A 20,398-nucleotide genomic window follows, 5' to 3' on the forward strand; every position below is an offset into this window, starting at 1 on the left:
GGGACACCGAGGCAGTCGAGCATCCAGTCTGCTCTCGAGGAACGTGAGACAAGATACCGTCGCTCGCGTGAGGATCCGATTACCCCCCCGAGACGAACTCAAATCTTTTGAATATCTCCATTCATATGATACACACACGTTGGCTATAACAAGGCGCACACGGCACACACGTCCCGATTCCAAATGCCCTCGTTCAGATGGGGACCACCTGGAATCCTGGATGAATACGACCGGATTTGAATCCGGTTTTAACTTGACTCACAATGTGAATCACTGTGGTGCACAGAGCAGAACAAACTACTGTCACTGGTTCGGATTTGGTTCCATTATCTTGCTGGGCCAAAGGAGAGAGGATCATCTGATCCATCCGACTACAGTAGAAAAAAGCTCCTTCTGTAAAAGTTACACTGGGACTATACGGACATGTTTGACCGGCTCATCAATACGAGCAGAAGAAATAACATCCCTTATCATTTACATTTACATTTATATTTAGGGCATTTAGCATAAGCTTTTATCCAAAGAGACTTACAATAAGCACTTGTTAGAAGAAAGAGTAACAGCAATATATCGCTGTTGGTACAGTAAGGATGTTCAAAGAACCAAGTGCCAAGCACTTACAATCACTAGGTTAACCCATTCACCGTTCACAACAAAGATAGCTACGATAAGATGCTTATCATCAATTATGTTGTGAAAGAAGAGAAAGAGAGGGTTAATTCATTTGTTGAGTGGGTTGAGGGTGGAGTAGAATAGCTACTGCTTGAGGTCTGGGTGTAAACCAGGCTCAGTCGACTCTGCCTGTATGCTACATGTTCAGTAGCTATGCTACATGAGATGTACGGTGTTTCTCTGTCTGAGATCTGCTGTCTTCTTAGGGAAGGGGCGTATCCGATTATTTTCTTGCGTAGTACCTACTGCAAGGCCTAATTGGTCAATGTTTCCTCAAGAGTTAATTGTCGGCCTTTAAAGAGGAGCAGAGTCAGGTAACCTTCACGAACACACACGTACGTTTACAAACGCGCACACAGGCACAAACGCATGAACGCACGCACGCACATACACACAAACACACACGCACGCACGCAAGCACGCACGCCCCCAAAGGCAAGCTCACTTACATAAATGCACACGTAAAAAAAGGGTTATAAATACATGCAAGTACATGCAAACACACACATAGACAGACACACATACCGAAACACACACGGACACACACACACACATGCTGTCAATAAGGCTATCTGATGTGGTACAGTGACCCGGCTGAACTACACTGAGAAGCACACACACACACTCAAGTGCGCCCCCTCGAAACACACACATACACACACTCACGCACGCACACACACACCTCAAACTCTGTGTATCCCGTTACAGAGGCCACACACACATCCACAGTGTGTGTGACAGGCTGTAATTGAGGAAACTGCTCAGAGGTCAAGTTCAAGGCTCCCTGGTTCCTCTTGAGCCTCCAGCGAGTAACCATCACTGGGCTTCAGTTCCTCTCTCTCACCCACAGCCACCTGCAGCCCCGCAACAAGGCACTCTCACTGGGCCTGGGTCACTCTCCACACCCTCAGGAACCCAGAACCCTTGAGCAAGGGCTTCTCACTGGGCCTGTCTCTCTCACTGCCACCTGCAACCCTGCTGGAGCAAGGCACTGACAACCTGACTCCCTTACTAAACCCCTAACTGTAAAACAAAGGGTTTCATGTTAATTGAGCAATTAGTTATCGTTAGAATTTCATATACTTTCTTTGGCAATTTCACTTTTGTGGAGGGTTAGAGCCACAAAAATAAGAGCATTTAATATTATTTTTTTTAAATGTATATTCAATTAGGTCAATATAGGCTAAAGCGATATATAGTCGATTTGTTTTATGATCTTTAATATGAATTTATAGGAAATATCGCGTGTATATAAGACACTATTTTTAACTGAGGAGGTTGCCTTGGGGAGGGGGGGGGGGGGTTGGAAGGGTATTCATTTAGAATCAGTCTTTCCCTTGTATATAATGATGAATCCCTCCAGCTTCTTAAATATATCAACCATAAATAGTGTGCAGTGAAACCCTCCTACACATCACGCTCAGATACATAATCATGTAGACATATCCCGACGTACACATGCTGACATTCTCCTTTCTATAGATGTGATTAAAGACATGTGCACACGACATGTGCATATGTGCGCACAACTGTTTTTGCATGTGTGTGTGTGTGTGTCTGTTTGTGAGTGTAATGGGGCATGTGTTATTGTGTGTGTGTGTGTGTGTGTGTGTGTGTGTGTGTGTGTGTGTGTGTGTGTGTGTGTTGTGCGCACACACACACACACACACACACACACACACACACACACACACACACACACACACACACACAAACACACTCCTTTCCAATCTGGTTACGCTCTCTCTGCATTGAAAGATTAAAAAAATATTTAGATGTCAATTACCCCGGTTTACTCCTAAAAACCAACTGTTTTTTATGAATAAACACACAAATAGAGGCTGCTTAATTCAGGCTCCACTCCCCTTTCCACTACGCCCCTCAGAAGCACAGATAAGCCACAACACGAACGCATTTAAATGGTTTCCATTAGGACCCATACATCGCTTCAGGGCCAAGGACCAGGCAGAGATCATCTCCATAATCCATAATCCTGCCCTGCCTTCACCATTACTGTACATACAACCGTACGGGTTTCTCAATGAAAGCCACAACAGTATCTTCCGGATTATTCTTTAGTCACACCGATGCTCTGTCGCTTATTCCTGGGGACGTTGGGATGGGAATGAGGAGGTGAGATGGGGGGGAGGCGGATATGATGGGAGGATGGGGGTGAGGGGGAGAAGGGGGGGGGGTGGGAGAGTAGAGGGCGTTAAGGAAGGGAGAAGGACATGGATATTAGCGCTGGGAGCCATGGGGATACTGTTATCTGGTTCAAAAGATACACTCCTATTAATAGGATGCCTACAGGTGACAGAAAAACGACAAGCTGATATTTTACATTCCCCTTGAAAAAATACCCCTTATTATCAATAACATTTTTATCATCTTATTTTAATCCATGGACTGGTCAAGTTATTATAATTGTATACATATAAATGTATAATTACAACTCTCAAGAACATACAAATAGGTGTTTTGGGTAGCAATAGGCCTATAGGCAATAGCACCCCCTTGGGGCGACATTTTGCAGTACAACAAAAGAATAAAACTAGAAAATGTCAAATGTTTGGCTATCTGATCATCTCACGGATAAAGTCCCTCGTAAAATAGATTTAAAACGAGCTCTAATTAAATAGTTTCTCAAACGCATGCATAGTAGGACAATCTACATATTTTAAATGTTGTAGCCTTATAATCCATAAACTACCCAAAACCTACAGATACATACTGAAGGGGGTACGTTTTTATTTAGCACTTGCTGATATTATTGCTTCATCAAAACTTTTCCTGTTGTTTAGATTCGCGTACATTTTGCACATCCGTATGAGAACTACAAACATGACAATTACAACCAAGGAGACAGAGAGGAACCACAACGGGGGAGGTCCATTGGGGAGGTCGGAATGAAGAACTACAAACATGACGGCCAAGAGGAACCACGACGGAGGGGGCGGTCGGGACTGCAGCCCGGGGTGCGACGGCAACAAGTTGTTACTCTGGAGAGTGAACTAACCGCTGGGTGAACTGCACTTCAAAAGTGCTGTTTCTCTAAGGATTTATCCTAAATGGTTCAGTTTAACCCCATCGTCCGGGTTCTGGTGCCATCGATGTCTCTGCTCAGCGGTGAGTTGGCTAAAGTTTTACGCACACAGACACACACGCGCACACACACTTATGACACTATGTCATTATCACAGGACCGTTATATGCGATCATACGACACACACGCGCGCACAAACACACACAGAGACACACACACGCAGACACACGTACACACAGTTTTGACCCAATTGTTCTGAAAATGAATGGGGCTTTACATTAATTTCAGCCCATGGGTGTGTGAGAAACAGGGTTTTGTGAGACTAATGAAACAGAGGTGTTGTCTGTAGCCGATGTCTCTTCCTGCTTCTCAGCTTCGCTTCCCCGATTGTGTGTGTGTGTCTGTGTGTACGAAATATAAAATTAAGTTTTCTTGATCCCCCTCAAACTAATTCCTCAAGTTCAGCATTGAATGACATCAACCATATGCGATGCCACTACCTCATAAAAGTTAGAAGTTAAATTTAGTCAAATCCAGATTCAAATGCGGTTATACTGGATATTAATCGTGCACATGTTGACATTCCAAAGGCCATGGACCCACACACGATCTGTGCCGCGAGTGGTGAGGAAGACTGCGGCGCTCTGAGCAGGACGAGGAGGAGGAGGAAGGGCATCACCTCAGCCTCCCTCAGCGCCATGGACCAGATCACCATCGAGTTCATCCTGCCCACCACGTCTAAGAACGGCCTCAGCCCGCACACCACTCTGCTGGAGGTGGCCGGGAACTGGACCGTGGAGCAGGTGAGCCCAACGGAGCTAAATAGCTAATTAATCTAGATTAATTCGAAAAAAAATAGATTGATAACGCTATTGATAGAGGACTGATGGATCGATGGATTATTAGTTGAACTGAAGATCAATCGATGATCTGATGTGTTTGTTCATCTGGATAATAACGGATTGATGCTGCTATTGATATACAATTGATGGATCGATGGATTGAGTTAATTCCTCTGGATTAATCATGGATTGATTGCTGCTATTGATAGAAGATGGATGTATGGATGATAATTAGTAGAACTGATGATCAATGGATTTGGTTCTCTCCTTTTGGGATGTTTCCATAGTTTTTTAGACAATCAATCCATCAAATATGAATGATCAATGGCTATATAGAGATACCAGTAAGCTATCTGAGACACACAATGGACAGAACATATTATGGCGGTTATGGATAGTTAGCTAGGCCCTTATTAAATCAAATACATACAACAACAAAAAAAATCAGCAGATAAGTTTAGCTCAGAAAGTGGTTCATGTTATTAGATCACAGCATAAATACAAGGTTGTACGAATGTACGTCCTTGCATTTAATGTACAAACTTATTGTATGTTTTACGTCCAAGAACATCCTTACTGTACCGACAGCGATATATTGTAGATTCTTTCTTCTGACAAACACACTTATGCCAAGTCGCTTTGGATAAAAGCGTCTACTAAACAACCTTGATGTAAATGTAAATCTCGTGTTCCACTCCATCACCGTTCCTCTAAAGATGGCCCCCACTCATCGCCCTCCCTGCCCCGTGTCCCCCCCCCCCCCCCCAGGTGAAAGCCCAGGTGTGGCTCCGTGCCGTGGCCTCCAACTTCAGCCCAGATTTCTACCACAAATTCTCCCCAGACCATTGCATCCTGCTGTACATGAAGAAGGGCACGCTGTGCGAGATCTACGACAAGCACCAGGTCTTCCAGACGCTGGACTGCATCCGCTACTGGAGAGGTAGGGGGCAGGGGGCTAGCATCGAGCTTAGCTAGCATCGAGCTAAGCTAGCATCAAGCTAAGCTAGCACCAAGATAAGATAGCTTAGCTTAGCGCTTCTATTTATTTGTTGCCTTTGTTTTGTTTTTTTCTCCTATGGCTTTAGTCACACTCTTTATTACAAAGTAATAGTTTTGTGACTTGTGTCATTTTAGGTGACGTTTCTAACAGTCTGCTGTTGTTATGATCCAATGAAATAATATCGTCTGTTCCATATGCTATCTATTGAGGTTTATCTGTTGTGCCTGTGCACTTTATCCCTTTCACCGTGGGATAGTGCGAAACGTTGTTTAGATTCCTTTGTATGTTTGTTACATGTGAAGACACTGTTAATAAAGCAGACTTTAACTTAGACTTTGACTTTAATTCAAATTCTCTCTAATTATGTGTGCTCCCCCCCCCCAGCGCTGAAGAAGGACGTGGGCCGGATCTCGCTGGTCTTCCGGCCCCCCCAGCAAGACGAGGCCCTCCGCTACCAGCGGTTCCTCAACCAGCTGATTGGCTACGACGTGACGGACGTCAGCAACGTCCACGACGACGAGCTGGAGTTCACACGGCGCAAGCTGCTCACGCCGCGGCGCAACGAACTGCAGGAGCGCGACCCCCGCCTGTACGCTGTGGACCCTTGGTTGACGGACCGGCCCCTCCGGGACCACCTGCTGAGCAAGGTCAGGGCGGGGGGGGATACTAGACTCAAGAGGCCTGGCGTCGTGATGGAGGGATTCACAGATGCGTATTCGTCTGGACGATCTGCAGTTCATTTCCGATATTCATTTCCGATTTCCAGTTCTGATTTCCATTTCTGATTTCCGATCTCCATTTGACATTTAGGGCGTTTAGCAGACACTTTTATCCAAGCAACACACAACGGTTCGTACACACGTCCACCCACCGACGGCGGTGTCAACCACCCAAGGCGACAGTCAGCTCGTTCGGAGCAGTTTGGGTTAGCTGTCTTCTTGCTCAAGGACACCTCGACACTCATGCTAGGAGGAGATTTTTCTTCCCGATTTCTAAGGGGTGGAGAGGGGTGGAGTTAATTCCGCCCTTTGGAAATCTCTTGATGCAATTGTATAGACCTACAGCCAATCAGAGCAACGAAGCTGTCTACATATTTTGACACAGATTTGCAAGAAAACTAAAAGACACATTTTTGTACAAATCCAATTGTATTTACTGCTATTATTTATACTACAGCAATGCTGATAGCACTTGCTAGTTAGTGGTGACTGAGAGCATTCTAACTATATCTCTAACTATAATCTCATGTGACAGGTGATGAACGGACACCTCCTGGTTGTCATCCACATCTTCACCACCAGCCAGACCATCAAGGTGTCCATCGACAGCACACCTGAACAGGTGAATGGGGAATGGAACCCACCATTACTATAAGGCATGCTGCCTGGCTCTGGGAAATCCACCCATTATGAAATGCAGGGTTGGCTCTGCCGTTGGCGTTGCCATGGGCCAACGTGAAAGCAAACGGGGAAATGGTTGTTGTTGTCGTCAAGGAGTCCTTAAGTCCAGTATAAAAGGGAACTGAAACTGCAGTGACTGTGTATGATTGCCCCAGTGTTGCTATAGCAATGCAGTCGTTGGCATGTAAAAGCATCTAAAGTGAAGGGTATACAAGCGTAATAAAATGTAATTCAAATCCAATGGTTCATCCTAGGCTAGCGCTAACATGTCAATCATCTTCTCATTCCCAATCCTGCTCAGGTATTGGCCAGCGTCTTTGCCAAGACAGCCAATAAGAGGGCTTTAGTGGGGATCCCTGACGATGTGTGCGAGTCGGATTTCGTTCTACGAGTGTGCGGCAGGTACGTTAAGCGGGTTGAAGCTGGGTGAGCTACAGTTTCTTAATGTTTAAACAAACTACATGGACGATGCACAGAAGGAACAAACCACTGTGTTTTCTTAGGTTTTATTTGAAAGAATCTGTAATAAGCCCTTCTCATACCAACCTATTGCTGCCATCTTTGATAAGTCAGGCAGGGCAGTCCACATTGAGAAAGGAAACATTCAGTCTATTCGGATCGTGTTTGTCTTGTAACTATGTTCCCACACTTATCTCTCTTGATCATGCTTCCTGGAAGAGACATTTGAATAGTTTACCACCGCTTACCTCTGTCTGTCACGGCAATGTTTTGACTCTCATACAGTGAGACGGCTTTTAACCTCACACTCACTTTATTAAAAACAGTTAGTATATGGTAATAAAATAAGTAAATATTATTGGCATTAGTAGTTTTCACTGGGTTATCATTGGGTTCTGTAAAGGGAGGAGGAATTGAATAATTACTCTTGGTTCTGTAACGACTGTGGGTTCTATAACCACTCTGGGTTCTGTACCACTCTGGGTTCTGTACCACTCTGAGTTGTCTAACCACTCTGGGTTCTATAACCACTCTGGGTTCTATAACCACTCTGGGTTCTCTAACCACTCTGGGTTCTCTAACCACTCTGGGTTCTATAACCACTCTGGGTTCTATAACCACTCTGGGTTCTGTTACCACTCTGAGTTCTCTAACCACTCTGGGTTCTGTAACCACTCTGGGTTCTGTACCACTCTGGGTTCCTTAACCACTCTGGGTTCTCTAACCACTCTGAGTTCTGTACCACTCTGGGTTCCTTAACCACTCTGGGTTCTCTAACCACTCTGAGTTCTGTACCACTCTGGGTTCTGTAACCACTCTGGGTTCTCTGCCACTCTGGGTTCTGTACCACTCTGGGTTCTGTAACCACTCTGGGTTCTCTGCCACTCTGGGTTCTGTAACCACTCTGGGTTCTGTCAGGGAGGAACACTTATCTTACCAGTCTTGGTTCTGTACAGGGAGGAGTACTTGTACGGGGACCGACCCCTGCAGGACTTCAGCTGGATTCGACGGTGTCTGAAGAATGGGGAGGAGATCCACCTGGTTCTGGAGAAACTCCCAGACACTGACCTGGACCAGGTACAGAAGGAGGACTGGGCCCAGGTGGATGACTGCACCGGAGTGGCAGGTAATCCCGGGAGGCCCCGAGGAAACGGTTGTAAACTAGAGGGTTGTAAAGTAGAGCCTTGTTAAGTAGTGTGTTGTAAAGTAGAGCGTTGTAAAGTAGAGTATTGTAAAGTAGACTGTTGTAAAGAAGACAGGTGTAAACTAGAGGGTTGTAAAGTAGAGCCTTGTAAAATCGAGTTGTAAATTAGAGCGTTGTTAGGTAGAGAGTTGTAAAGTAGTGCTGTAAAGTAGAGAGTTGTAAAGTAGTGTTTTAAAGTAGAGCGTTGTAAAGTAGTGTTTTAAAGTAGAGCGTTGTAAAATATAGTGCTGTAAAGTAGATTGTTGTAAAGAAGAGCCTTGTAAAGTAGAGGGCTGTAAAGTAGAGCGCTGTAAAGTAGAGTGTTGTAAAACACTCTACTTTACAGCGTTAGAGTAGACCGTTGTAAAGTAGAGCACTGTAAAACAGACAGTCATAAAATAGACAGTTATAAAGTAGAGTGTTGTAAAGAAGAGCTTTGTAAAGTAGAGCATTGTAAAATTGAGGGTTTTAAAGTATAGCGTTTTTTTGTGTAGTGTTGTAAGGTAGAGCGTTGTAGTGTGTAGCATTGCAAAGTAGATAGTTGAAGAGCGTTTTAAAGTAGACTCTTTGGTGTAACTTCAATGTGAAATTTGATTTGTGATGATTTGTGAGATCGCAATAAAGTCGACCTTCAACTGCTACCCATGTCCTTACCCAGGGACCCATGAGCAGCTCACCATCGATGAGAAGGACCACGAGAGGGTGTTCACCATCTCCATGTGGGACTGCAACAGGAAGTTCAGGGTGAAGGTCCTGGGCATTGACATCCCCCTGCTGCCCCGGAACCCCGACCTGACGGTCTACATAGAGGCCAGCATCTTCCACGGCCAGCAGCTCCTAGCTCAGGTAAGCTAGGTGTACCTTAGCCCTGGATGCACATCCATTGTTCCTCATTCAAAATACTATTTCATTAAGCTATATTCAATATCCTTTGTCCGTTGATTATGCTGATTATATGCCATTTTTTTATTTTATTTTTTTATCGAAACCTTTTACATAAAACGGGTGGCCCCATTGGGAATCGAACCCTGAACCCTGACAGTGTTAATGCCTGTCTTACAGTATATAGGTCGTGCTAGACTAGTATGTTTTACCCGGTTGATTGATTCGTCGTTTGCTTTGGGTCTGGCAGGAGAGGACGACCTCCAAGCCCTTCATGGAGGAGGTTCTGTGGAACACCTGGCTGGAGTTTGACATCAAGATCAGAGACTTGCCCAAGGGAGCGCGCCTTAACCTACAGGTCGGGTCTAAAGTTACTCAGTAACTTTACACATTTACCAGTTGGAGGCATGTTTCCGTCCATCACATTGGATGCGATAACAGACATAGCATACTATTTTAAAGAGTTATGGTCAATGGATGTAACCAGAAACCGTGGTATTATGGAAAGGAGTAAATGCAGTCAGCTCTCAACACAATCACACACGATTGTTCAGAAGATATTCCTACTTTCGGCTCAATATGGTGTTACGCCGACATTCTCGAAGTTGACCTTGGCTTCTATTGGTTGACCTTTGGATTCTATTGGCTGACGCAGGTTTCCTGTGGGAAGACAGCTCCGCCCACAACCTCTAAGGGCTCCAGCTACCAGGACAGTCCTGGAGCAGGAAGCACTGCTGAAGGTGAGACCCTTGACAAGGTCCAGAAGTACTCCCGGATCCACATTCCACGTGTTCTCATCCATCTTTTCTTTGAATCCTTACCTGCCCCCATGCATTTTTATTTTGTACGAAAAATACACCCTTCACTATTGACTGGCATTTAACCTCAGGCGCTCCAATCCAAAATGACTCACAGTGGATTCAGAACCATGATGAAGGGTAGATAGAGGTCAGCTCTTGTACCTCTACCCCCTATAGCCCCCTACACAATCCTCCCCCATCGACACATGTCGAGGTAGACCCTGGACAAGGACAGGTAGACGGCGGGGGCTTTGGGGGACCCCACCAATCAGGAACAAAAAAATAACAAAAAATGTATCACCACTGCACCATCCATCCAGGCAAGAGCAAGACGCGGCTGCAGTACTACGTCAACCTGCTGCTGGTGGACCACCGCTCGCTGCTGCGGCAGGGCGAGTTCGTGCTGCACATGTGGAAGATCCCCGAGAAGGGCGAGGAGAGCAGCAGCAGCGTCAACGCCGACAAGCTCACCTCGGCCACCAACCCGGACAAGACCTCCTCCATGGCCGTCGCCGTGTCCCTGGACAAGTACTGCTACCCCGTGGTGCTGCCCAAGAGCAGGGACTCCGGGGGCGCTGGTGGAGGAGCCAGTGTTGGCGGTGGAGGAGCCAGTGTTGGCGGTGGAGCCAGTAGTGGTGGATGTGGGGACTCGGGGGGAGAGGACGGCGGGGAGCCGGGGGGCGAGCGGGGCCAGAGGGAGATGCCCAACCACCTGAGGAAGCAGTTTGAGGCCATCCTGGCCAAGGACCCCCTGCACCCGCTGAGCCCCGAGGACAAGGAGCTGCTGTGGCACTTCCGCCACGAGTGCATGCGCCACCCCCGGTACGCTCGGTCCCCGTGCTAACGTTAGCATCCGTCCTCGTTGTTTATCTTTAGGCTATTGTGAGCATGTTTCCTCGTTGTTTATCTTCGGGCTAACGTTAGCATCCGTCCTCGTTTTTTTTCTTGAGGCTATTGTTAGCATGTGTCCTCGTTGTTTATCTTTCGGCTAACGTTAGCATCCGTCCTCTTTTTTTTTCTTTAGGCTAATGTTAGCATGTTTATTCATTGATAATCTTTAGGCTAACGTTAGCATATGTCCTCATTGTTTATCTTTAGGCTAACGATGGCATGTATAGTCATTGTTTATCTTTAGGCTAACGTTAGCATATTTCCTCATTTTTTATCGTTGGGCTAATGTTAGCCTTTGTCCTTCCTGTTTCTTCTTAGCCTAATGTTAGGATAAATACTGGCTTAACCTTATGCTAGTCTTGGTATATGTCCTGATCGCTTAGCATATGTCATTGTTGTTGATCCTTATGCTAATGTTTGCATATGTCCTTCTTGTTCCTCCTTATGCTAGTGTTAAGCATACCTCATTACTGTGGATTCTTACATTAACGATAGCATATGTCCTTGCTGCTGATCGCTATGCTAACGTTAGCCTACCCCCTGGCTGTCTGTGTGTGTGTGTGTGTGTGTGTGTGTGTGTGTTCAGGGCCTACCCCAAGCTGCTGGCCTCGGTGCGCTGGGGCCGACAGGAGGACGTGCAGGCGGCCCACGCCATGCTGGAGCGCAGCAGCGCCTGGGACAGCAGGTCAGACACACACACAGGCAGACACACACACACACACAGGCAGACACACACACACACACACACACACACACACACACACACACACACACACACACACACGCAACACGGACACACAGGCAGACACACAACACGGACACACAGGCAGACACACACACACACCCGTCATGCAACATGATCCCACCACCAATACTGTCTTTGCCTTCTGTGGGGGTGCGTACCCTGTGTGTGTGTGTGTGTGTGTGTGTGTGTGTGTGTGTGTGTGTGTGTGTGCATGCATCCCCTGTGTTTGTGCGTCCCCCCCATGGTTCTGTATGTGGTTGCGTCCCCTGTCTGCGTTCATCCCCTGTTTGTGTGTATGTGTGCGTCCTCTGTGTGTGTGTGTGTGTCCCCTGTGTGTGTGTGTGTGTGTGTGTGTGTGTGCGTCCCCTGTGTGTGTGTGTGTGTGTGTGTGCGTCCCCTGTGTGTGTGTGTGTGTCCGTCCAGTGGTCTGGACGTAGGTCTGGCCCTCCAGATGCTGGACTGTAACTACTCGGACGCCCAGGTCCGCTCCATGGCCGTCCGCAAGCTGGAGACCCTGGGGGGCGACGACGTGCTCCGGTACCTCCTGCAGCTCGTACAGGTGACTGACTGACTGACTGACTGACTGACTGACTGACTCTCTCTCTCTCTCTCTCTCTCTCTCTCTCTCTCTCTCTCTCTCTCTCTCTCTCTCTCTTTCTCTTTCTCTTCCTCCACCAGGTGTGACTTTGACCCACAATTACAAGCCATGTCAAAATCGATCCTCTAGTGACATCACAAGTGGGAGTGTCCACCCAGATGAGTGATAGTTGGTTCAGCCAACTGGGTCAGCCTGCCGGTTGGTTCAGCCCACTGGGTTGGCCTACCGGTTGGTTAAGCCCACTGGGTCGGCCAAACGGTTGGTTAAGCCCACTGGATCAACCAAACGGTTGATCCTGACATCCTACGAGTGATGGATTTCCCTCAGAGTAGTTGTACTTCCTTTCGATTAAGTTGTTTAGTTAGTAGTTGCTCTCGGTCAAAGTGACTCCCTCTAGTTCAATACAAGCAGTGCGTCCTCAATATTCACTATTGCTACGTCCATCTTTCACAAGTTTTTAAAAGTCATCTTAATATATTCTAGTTCTTGTCAGCTTAATATAAAAAGAATAACCAAGTAGGTCAAGATCAGTCCATGTCTTAATGAATTCCAAAGTCCACAACAAACAGTCAAAAAATAAAGCCTCATTAAAACACAAAAATAGAACTTGAACTCCAAAAGACATGAAGAAACCCAACCAAAACTGGATGAGTCCTTGAATTAATTCAAAATGAACCACATCAGAAGGATGTTGTGGGTATCTTTCTCAAAGAGACACTATTGATAAACTCTAAAGGCAGAATGCCACAGCCTACAACACACACTCTCCGTTAAAAACTGAGGAGGTCAAGTCAACACTGGTTGCCTGTCTTCATGGACGACAAACCACCAGGGCAAAAAAACCCTGCCTTCACTTGAGTACTTCCATGTTCCCCACTGCCCCGCCCTCTGTTTGAATCTCCCTCCCTTCCCTGAACTGTAGCTCCGCCCACAAGCACCTGACCACCTCGCTGAGTTGCGCAGGTCATGTGATGCCGAACGAGGGGAGAGGAACAAAGTGCTTGCACAATGAAATCGTCTTCACCATGCATGGGTTATTTATCGTTTGAACCTTATTCACATGATGTACAACATTTTGCAGTGTCACATGCTTTTATCCAAAGTGGCTCATGGTGAATATATGCTAAGTTATCGGTCATTAAAGAGCAAGCATGGGTTAGGTGTCATGCCTAAGGATGACTACAGGTAGATTCTGAACACACACTCTACCAGTGCTAGCCTGTCCTGTCCCCCCTGCTAATTTCGGCTATCGGTTTTAAACAGCATGTCTGTTTGACGAGACAATGGAGCTCTTGGCATGCCATGTAAATTCAAGACATGGAAGAGTATAGATTATTGTGTATAATCTACTGGCATTCATCTTCCATGATTTACATTTTGTTTCTGTGTGTGTGTGTGTGTGTGTGTGTGTGTGTGTGCGTGTGTGGCTCTGTGTGCGTGTTTGTGTGTATGTGTGCATGTGTGTGTCTCCTCCAGGCTGTGAAGTTTGAGCCCTACCACGACAGCGCCCTGGTCAGGTTCCTGCTGAAGAGAGCCCTGAGAGTAAGCTCTGCGCCCAACACTCACACTACCAATAGGAACATGATAATGTACCAATCACTGATCAGCATGTCTCTCTCTACCAATAGGAACATGATAATGTACCGATCACTGATCAGCATGTCTCTCTCTACCAATAGGAACATGATAATGTACTGATCACTGATCAGCATGTCTTTCTCTCCGTCGTGTTCACAGGTTTCTTATTTTCTCCATTGCTGAAATTAATAAAAGAAATTAGACGATAATTATTTCCTGAATGCGATACAACAACATGATATAACGATATATGAATACATTTAGAATTGAGTTTATTCAAATATCAATCCAATACGTCCACCTCTCCTTCCAGAACTAAAGCGCTTCATACTTTGAAGTCCCGTAGTCTAACGCCTGACTCATGCATCCCTGTTAATCTCCCCTCATTGTCTGTCCGTTCCTCCTCCCAGCGTGACTCAGCGTTTTTTTTTATCTGCCTCTGATGTTCCTGCAGAGCAAGCGCATCGGTCACTTCCTGTTCTGGTTCCTGCGCAGCGAGATCGTCCAGTCGCTGCACTACCAGCAGCGCTACGCCGTGTTGCTGGAGGCCTACCTCCGGGGCTGTGGGGACGCCATGCTGACCGACTTCCACAAGCAGGTCAACAAGGCCCCCGACCACCACGACAACAACCACAACAACAACCACCACAAACAAAACAGCATCCACAACAACCACAATGACAACCACAACAAACACAACAACAATGAGAAAAACAACCACAACAACAACCACGACCACAGCCACAACCACGATGACAACAACAACCACAACAACAAAAACAACAACAACCACAAAAACAACAACAACAACAACCATGACAACAACATCAAAACAACCACAACCAGCACCACCACTACCACGACAGCAACCATAACAAAAACAACAACAAAATCAAAACAAACACCACCACTACCACCTCAACAGCATCCATAACAACAACAACACCATCAAAACAACAACATACACAACAACAACCACTCCAACAGAGGCAACCCATGTTTGGCTGGTTTCTGAGGACGTACTTAGAGATCACATCTAACCGTCTAGAACAGACAAACCCCCCTGAAACCGTCAATACATCTAAACTAGAGCTGTCAAGCGATTAAAATATTTAATCGTGATTAATCGCATTAATGTCATAGTTAACTCACGATTAATCGCGATTAATCGCAAATTCTTTTTCTATGCTAAATATCCCTTGATTTTTTTGTCCCATAATTCTTCTCATTTTAATTCTCTTATCAACATGGTGAAGTGCATCGGCTTGTCTTGTGCAAATGATTTTTTATTGATAACAACATTGGCATATACTGATCAAAACAGGACGATACAAAAAAAGAGCCTATAGTGCAATTAAACGACTGCTTTGAACAAATGTCATTTGAACATAGCAGTCAGGCTACTGCTTCTTTGTTTTGAGCCAAAGAAAAAAAAAAAAAAAAAATGTTTTTTTTTTTTTTGTAAATAAAATATTTGCGTTAATCGCGAGATAATTTTTTTAACGCCGTTAAAATTGGTTTGCGTTAACACCGTTAATAACGCGTTTAACTGACAGCTCTAATCTAAAAACAAACAATCTGAAAAAGCCCACCGAATGTGTGAGTGAGTGACAGTGTGATCACATGACCACGCCCCCTCCCCCGTTCCCCCGTGTGCAGGTGGAGGTGACGGAGGCGCTGCAGAAAGTCACGCGGGAGATGAAGGCCATGCTGGCAGACAAGTACGACGTGTCCTCACAAGGTGAGTGGGTCCACCCCCACTGTCTGTCTGTCTGTCTGTCTGTCTGTCTAGCGTCTGTCTTGTGTCTGGTTTCTGTCTTTCTGTTTGTCTGGTTTCTGTCTCTCTTTCTGCCTGCCTCCCTGGTATCTGTCTGTCTGGTTTCTGTTTGTCTGACGTCGGTCTGTCTGGTTTCTGTCTATCTGTCTGTCTCAAACTGTAAGTCTGTCAGTCAGTCTTTCTGTCTGTGTGTGTGTCTCTCTGTCTCCCTCCACCTGTCTGTCTCCAACTGTTTGTCTATCTCCAACTACATGTCTGAATGTCAGTCTTTCTTTCTTCATCTGTCTGTCTCAGTAATTTATATTTTCCATGTCTATCTTCTTGTCTTACTTTGTGTGTGTGTGCGTGTGTGTGTGCGTGTGCGTACGTACGTGTGTGTGTGTTAGTGGTGTTTCAGCTGCGTCAGACACTGGAGGCTCTGCAGTCGTCTGGTCTTCCTCAGACCTTCAGAGTCCCTTACGATCCTGGTCTAAGAGCGGGAACCTTAATGGTAAGACACACCCACAGGCACACTCGCATGCGCCCACGCACACACACACACATGCGCGTGCGCGCACAGACACTCAGAAACACACACGCATAGACACACACACACAAACGGACACGCACAGACACACACACACACACACACAGACGCATATGCACATACACACACAAACACACACACACAAACACACACACTCGCACGCACACACAAACTCACACACACCCACACACAACAACTAATGTATTATTTAATTAAGAGCACCATGACAAATAATGCAATTGATTTGATATGCACTGGCATTAGTGTTCAGCTACTACCATATAAATCCCAGGGAACCCAGGGAACTTCCTCGCAGATCCAATTCAATAAACCAAATTAATCCTCATTAATTTGTTCCGGCGTCATGGAAAGGCCAGCAAGTGACGTAATTATTTCCTCCATTTTTACAAATCCATTTGTCAAACAGCTAATGGATCCAGGAAGTGAGTGTTACGGATTTAGCAAAGCATTGTTGGAAGGCGATAGCATTTGGATGTGTGTCAGCAGAATCCTCTAGTGATAAGTTATATTTGTAACACTATGATACACAGAGCTATGGATGTAAAAAACCAATGGGTCTGTGGTTTCAGTGTCTTTGTTGTGTCTATGTCTTTGTTTCCTTGTTTTTTTTATGCACAAATGTGTGTGTGTGTGGGTGTGTGCGTTTCACTCACATGTGTCTATCTATATGTGTTGATATTGTTTGCATGTTTCTGTGGTGCTTGTATGTTTGCGTGCAAGTGTGTGTGTGCGACTGGGTGTGTGTGCGTCTGTGACTGTGTGTTTGCATACGTGTGTCTGTATGTGTTTGTGCCCCTGTGGGTGTGTGTGTGTTTGTGTCTGTGTGTTTGATTCTGACACTCTGGGTGTGTGTGTGTGTGTGTGTGTGTGTGTGTGTATGTGCCTGTGGTTGTTTGCTTGTGTTTTTGTGTGCGCCTGTGTGCGTGCATGTGTGCATGCCCCTGTGTGTGTGTACGTGTGTGTGTGTGCCACTGTCCACCCCTGTGTGTGTGTGTGTGTGTGTGTGGGTGCAGATAGAGCAGTGTAAGGTCATGGCCTCCAAGAAGAGGCCTCTGTGGCTGCAGTTCAAGCGGGCGGACCCCAGCAGCCTCTCCTCCGACCCCATCGGCATCATCTTCAAGGACGGGGACGACCTGCGCCAGGACATGCTCATCCTGCAGGTGAGGCCCACTCGGGTCCGGCCCCGCCCCGCTGGGGTCCAGACACGCCCATCCGGGCTCCGGCCCCGCCCCTCTAGGGTCCAGCGTGACTCCGCCCCTCTGGGGTCCGGCCCCGCCCCTCTGGGGTCCAGCCACGGCCATCAGGGCCCATCCGGCTCTGACCCTCTGGGTCTGGCCCCGCCCCTCTGGGTCTGGCCCCGCCCCTCTAGGGTCCGGCGCCGCTCCTCTGGGGGTCCAGCCTGACTCCGCCCCTCTGGGGTCTGCCCCCCCCCCCCCCCCCGGCTCTGACCCTCTGGGTCTGGCCCCCCCCCTCTGGGGTTCAGCCCCACCCCTCTAGGGTCCAGCCTGACTCCGCCCCTCCGGGGTCCGGCCCCGCCCCTCTGGCGTCTGGCCCCGCCCCCCTCGGGTCCAGCTCAGAGAACTTCCTCCCTAAAGCAGGCAGTGTCACCTGTGTGACGTCGGTCACTCACTCTCACCTGTCGCCCGGTCAGATCCTGCTGATCATGGAGTCCATCTGGGAGACGGAGTCCCTGGACCTGTACCTGCTGCCCTATGGCTGCATCTCCACGGGCAACCGGATAGGTCAGTGCGTCTCCCCGGGCAACACTAGGTCTCCAGGGGCAACGGCAGTGTTAGAAGACTATCTACACTTCAATATTATGCAATAGAATGGCAGTTCATTGGTCCCACGGTGAATTGGAGTTATAAACATTACAAATGGATATAGGAAACAAACATGCAAGCACACGCCGTCCTGAATATACAGATTGCCGTGTACACACACACACTTCCCTAAAGGTCGATTAATGCGTGCCGATGTAGTCACGCTAGACGTATGAGGACAATGGCCTCGTCTGTTTACATGCTGCTTCTGATTTGCATGCACGAAATGGAACATGCAGTAAACCTTTATAAACATCTCCCTACTCTATCCTCCTCCCTTTACATCTCCCTCGCTCTTCTGTCCATCTCCCCCCTCACCCTCTTTCTCCCTCTGTCGCTCCCTCACTCCCCCTCTGTGTGTCGCTCTCCCTCCTCACACTCCTCCCTTCCCCCTCCCTGTCTCTCCATACCCCCTCCGTCTCTCGCCCTCATCCCTCCCTCTCCCTCCATGTCCCCTCTGTGTGTCTCTCTCTCTCTCTCTCTCTCTCTCTCTCTCTCTCTCCATGTCCCCTGAGTGTCTCTCGCCCCCATCCCTCCCTCTCTCCCTTTCTCTCCATGTCCCCTCTTTGTCTCTCTCCCTCCCTTTCTCTCTCTCTCCATATCCCCTGGGTGACTCTCTCCCTCATCCCTCCCTCCCTCCCTCTCTCTCTCTCCCTCCCTGTCTCTCTCTCCATGTCCCTCCCTGTCTCTCTCTCTCTCTCTCTCTCTCTCTCTCTCTCTCTCTCTCTCTCTCTCTCTCTCTCTCTCTCTCTCTCTCTCTCTCTCTCTCTCTCTCTCTCTCTCTCTCTCTCTCTCTCTCTCTCTCTCTCTCTCTCTCTCTCCCTCCCTCCATGACCCCTCTGTGTCCTCTCCCTCCCTCTCTCCCTCCCTCCCTCTCTCTCTCTCTCTCCATGTCCTCTGGTGTCTCTCGCCCCCAGGTATGATAGAGATTGTGAAGGACGCCGCCACCATCGCCAACATCCAGCAGAGCGTGGTGGGCAGCCGGGGGGCCTTCAAGGACGAGATCCTCAACCAATGGCTGCGCGACAAGTGTGTCAACGAGGACAGGGTAGGACCACCCACCCACTAAGAATGTACCTTATCATTCCTTATCATATTCAAATATAGTGCATGCATGAACAAGGAACCGACTTTAAATGATGAAAGGCTATATCTATGTAGAACTGTGCCTTTGTTAATATATTATCACATCTTATATCACCTTAAAATACAGTACATGCAGGAACAAGAGGAGATTCTGGACAGTCTGTTGTCTCACACTTTATATGATGAAATCCTGATCTTGGGAAGTCTGATCTACTTAGGTCTCTAAGTAGGACTGATCTTAGTAGCTCTTACCTAAGTAGGACTGATCTTAGTAGCTCTTACCTAAGTAGGTCCTATCTATCAGGGCTGTCAAGTTTGGAACTGAGTTCAGAGTGAGATTTTATCAGCTGCGGCCGTGGGGGAGGGGGGGGGGGGGTATATTAACGTGTGACTGCATACAAATGTTTCCACAGACATGGTGACTAATGTATGATAGTAAAAATATACTATCATCATCTGAATAATATTCAGAAACATCACTGCATCAAAAGCTTTTTGGCTTAAGTAACACCAGCAGAGGCATACTTTTCCCTGAACTTTTAAACGTTGCAAACGTGCCAAAACATAATTTTGTATTTATGTGGCATTCAGTCCAATGCTTAAAATATATTGGTGGCATTCAGTAGGCCAATGCTGTTGTAAAGTGTGTAAAGTATGACCAAGTGTTTCTTTCTGTTCAATAGATAGAACTTTATCAATCCCCTGTAGGAGAAATGTGTTAATGTTTGTCACTATAAAACAATAATGGTAAAAAAAAAATATACAAAACATGACGGTAACTATGTAAGTCAAACCGTCCAATCTGAAGGCTCTACATAACCACTCCTGCTACTCCCTTCCACTAGGGCTTTGACTTTTGCCCAAAAATCATATTCGAAGTTTGTTTGTTTATTAATATTAATATTTGAATATATTCAAACATTTATTGATAATATTTTGACCATTAAATGCCTTCAGTAAGACCTGGATTGGGCTTCGCAAGGTTTGTTTACCGCGTTGCTATGGTTACCGGTCTTGCGTGTTCCAACGGTTTATTAGGTTTCTAATAAATCGCTGTCTAATCAATACTTCA

At 46.8% G+C, this 20,398-nt stretch overlaps 1 protein-coding gene across 3 annotated transcripts; it reads left to right on the plus strand.

Moving 5' to 3' along the window:
- The first annotated feature begins 3,618 nt into the window (after positions 1 to 3,618).
- pik3cg (phosphatidylinositol-4,5-bisphosphate 3-kinase, catalytic subunit gamma) lies at positions 3,619 to 20,398 on the plus strand. Of its 3 annotated transcripts, XM_060049542.1 has the most exons (20): positions 3,619 to 3,798; positions 4,306 to 4,518; positions 5,326 to 5,497; positions 5,942 to 6,204; positions 6,812 to 6,898; positions 7,259 to 7,359; positions 8,373 to 8,542; positions 9,258 to 9,445; positions 9,732 to 9,839; positions 10,137 to 10,221; positions 10,602 to 11,103; positions 11,759 to 11,857; positions 12,341 to 12,476; positions 13,992 to 14,057; positions 14,548 to 14,691; positions 15,753 to 15,834; positions 16,257 to 16,360; positions 17,431 to 17,577; positions 18,069 to 18,159; positions 19,158 to 20,398. In XM_060049542.1, exons 2-20 carry the CDS (start codon positions 4,309 to 4,311, stop codon positions 19,307 to 19,309), a joined length of 2,907 nt encoding a protein of 968 aa, XP_059905525.1. In that variant the 5' UTR covers positions 3,619 to 3,798; positions 4,306 to 4,308; the 3' UTR covers positions 19,310 to 20,398. The 3 variants fall into 3 exon arrangements, with proteins under 3 accessions (XP_059905525.1, XP_059905526.1, XP_059905527.1); XM_060049543.1 differs by lacking the exons at positions 18,069 to 18,159; positions 19,158 to 20,398 and adding an exon at positions 17,915 to 17,941 and having other exon boundaries at positions 17,431 to 17,613; XM_060049544.1 differs by lacking the exons at positions 18,069 to 18,159; positions 19,158 to 20,398 and having other exon boundaries at positions 17,138 to 17,571.

Source organism: Gadus macrocephalus, chromosome 4 (assembly GCF_031168955.1).
Source record: "Gadus macrocephalus chromosome 4, ASM3116895v1".
In the NCBI taxonomy this organism is placed as follows: Eukaryota; Metazoa; Chordata; class Actinopteri; order Gadiformes; family Gadidae; genus Gadus; species Gadus macrocephalus.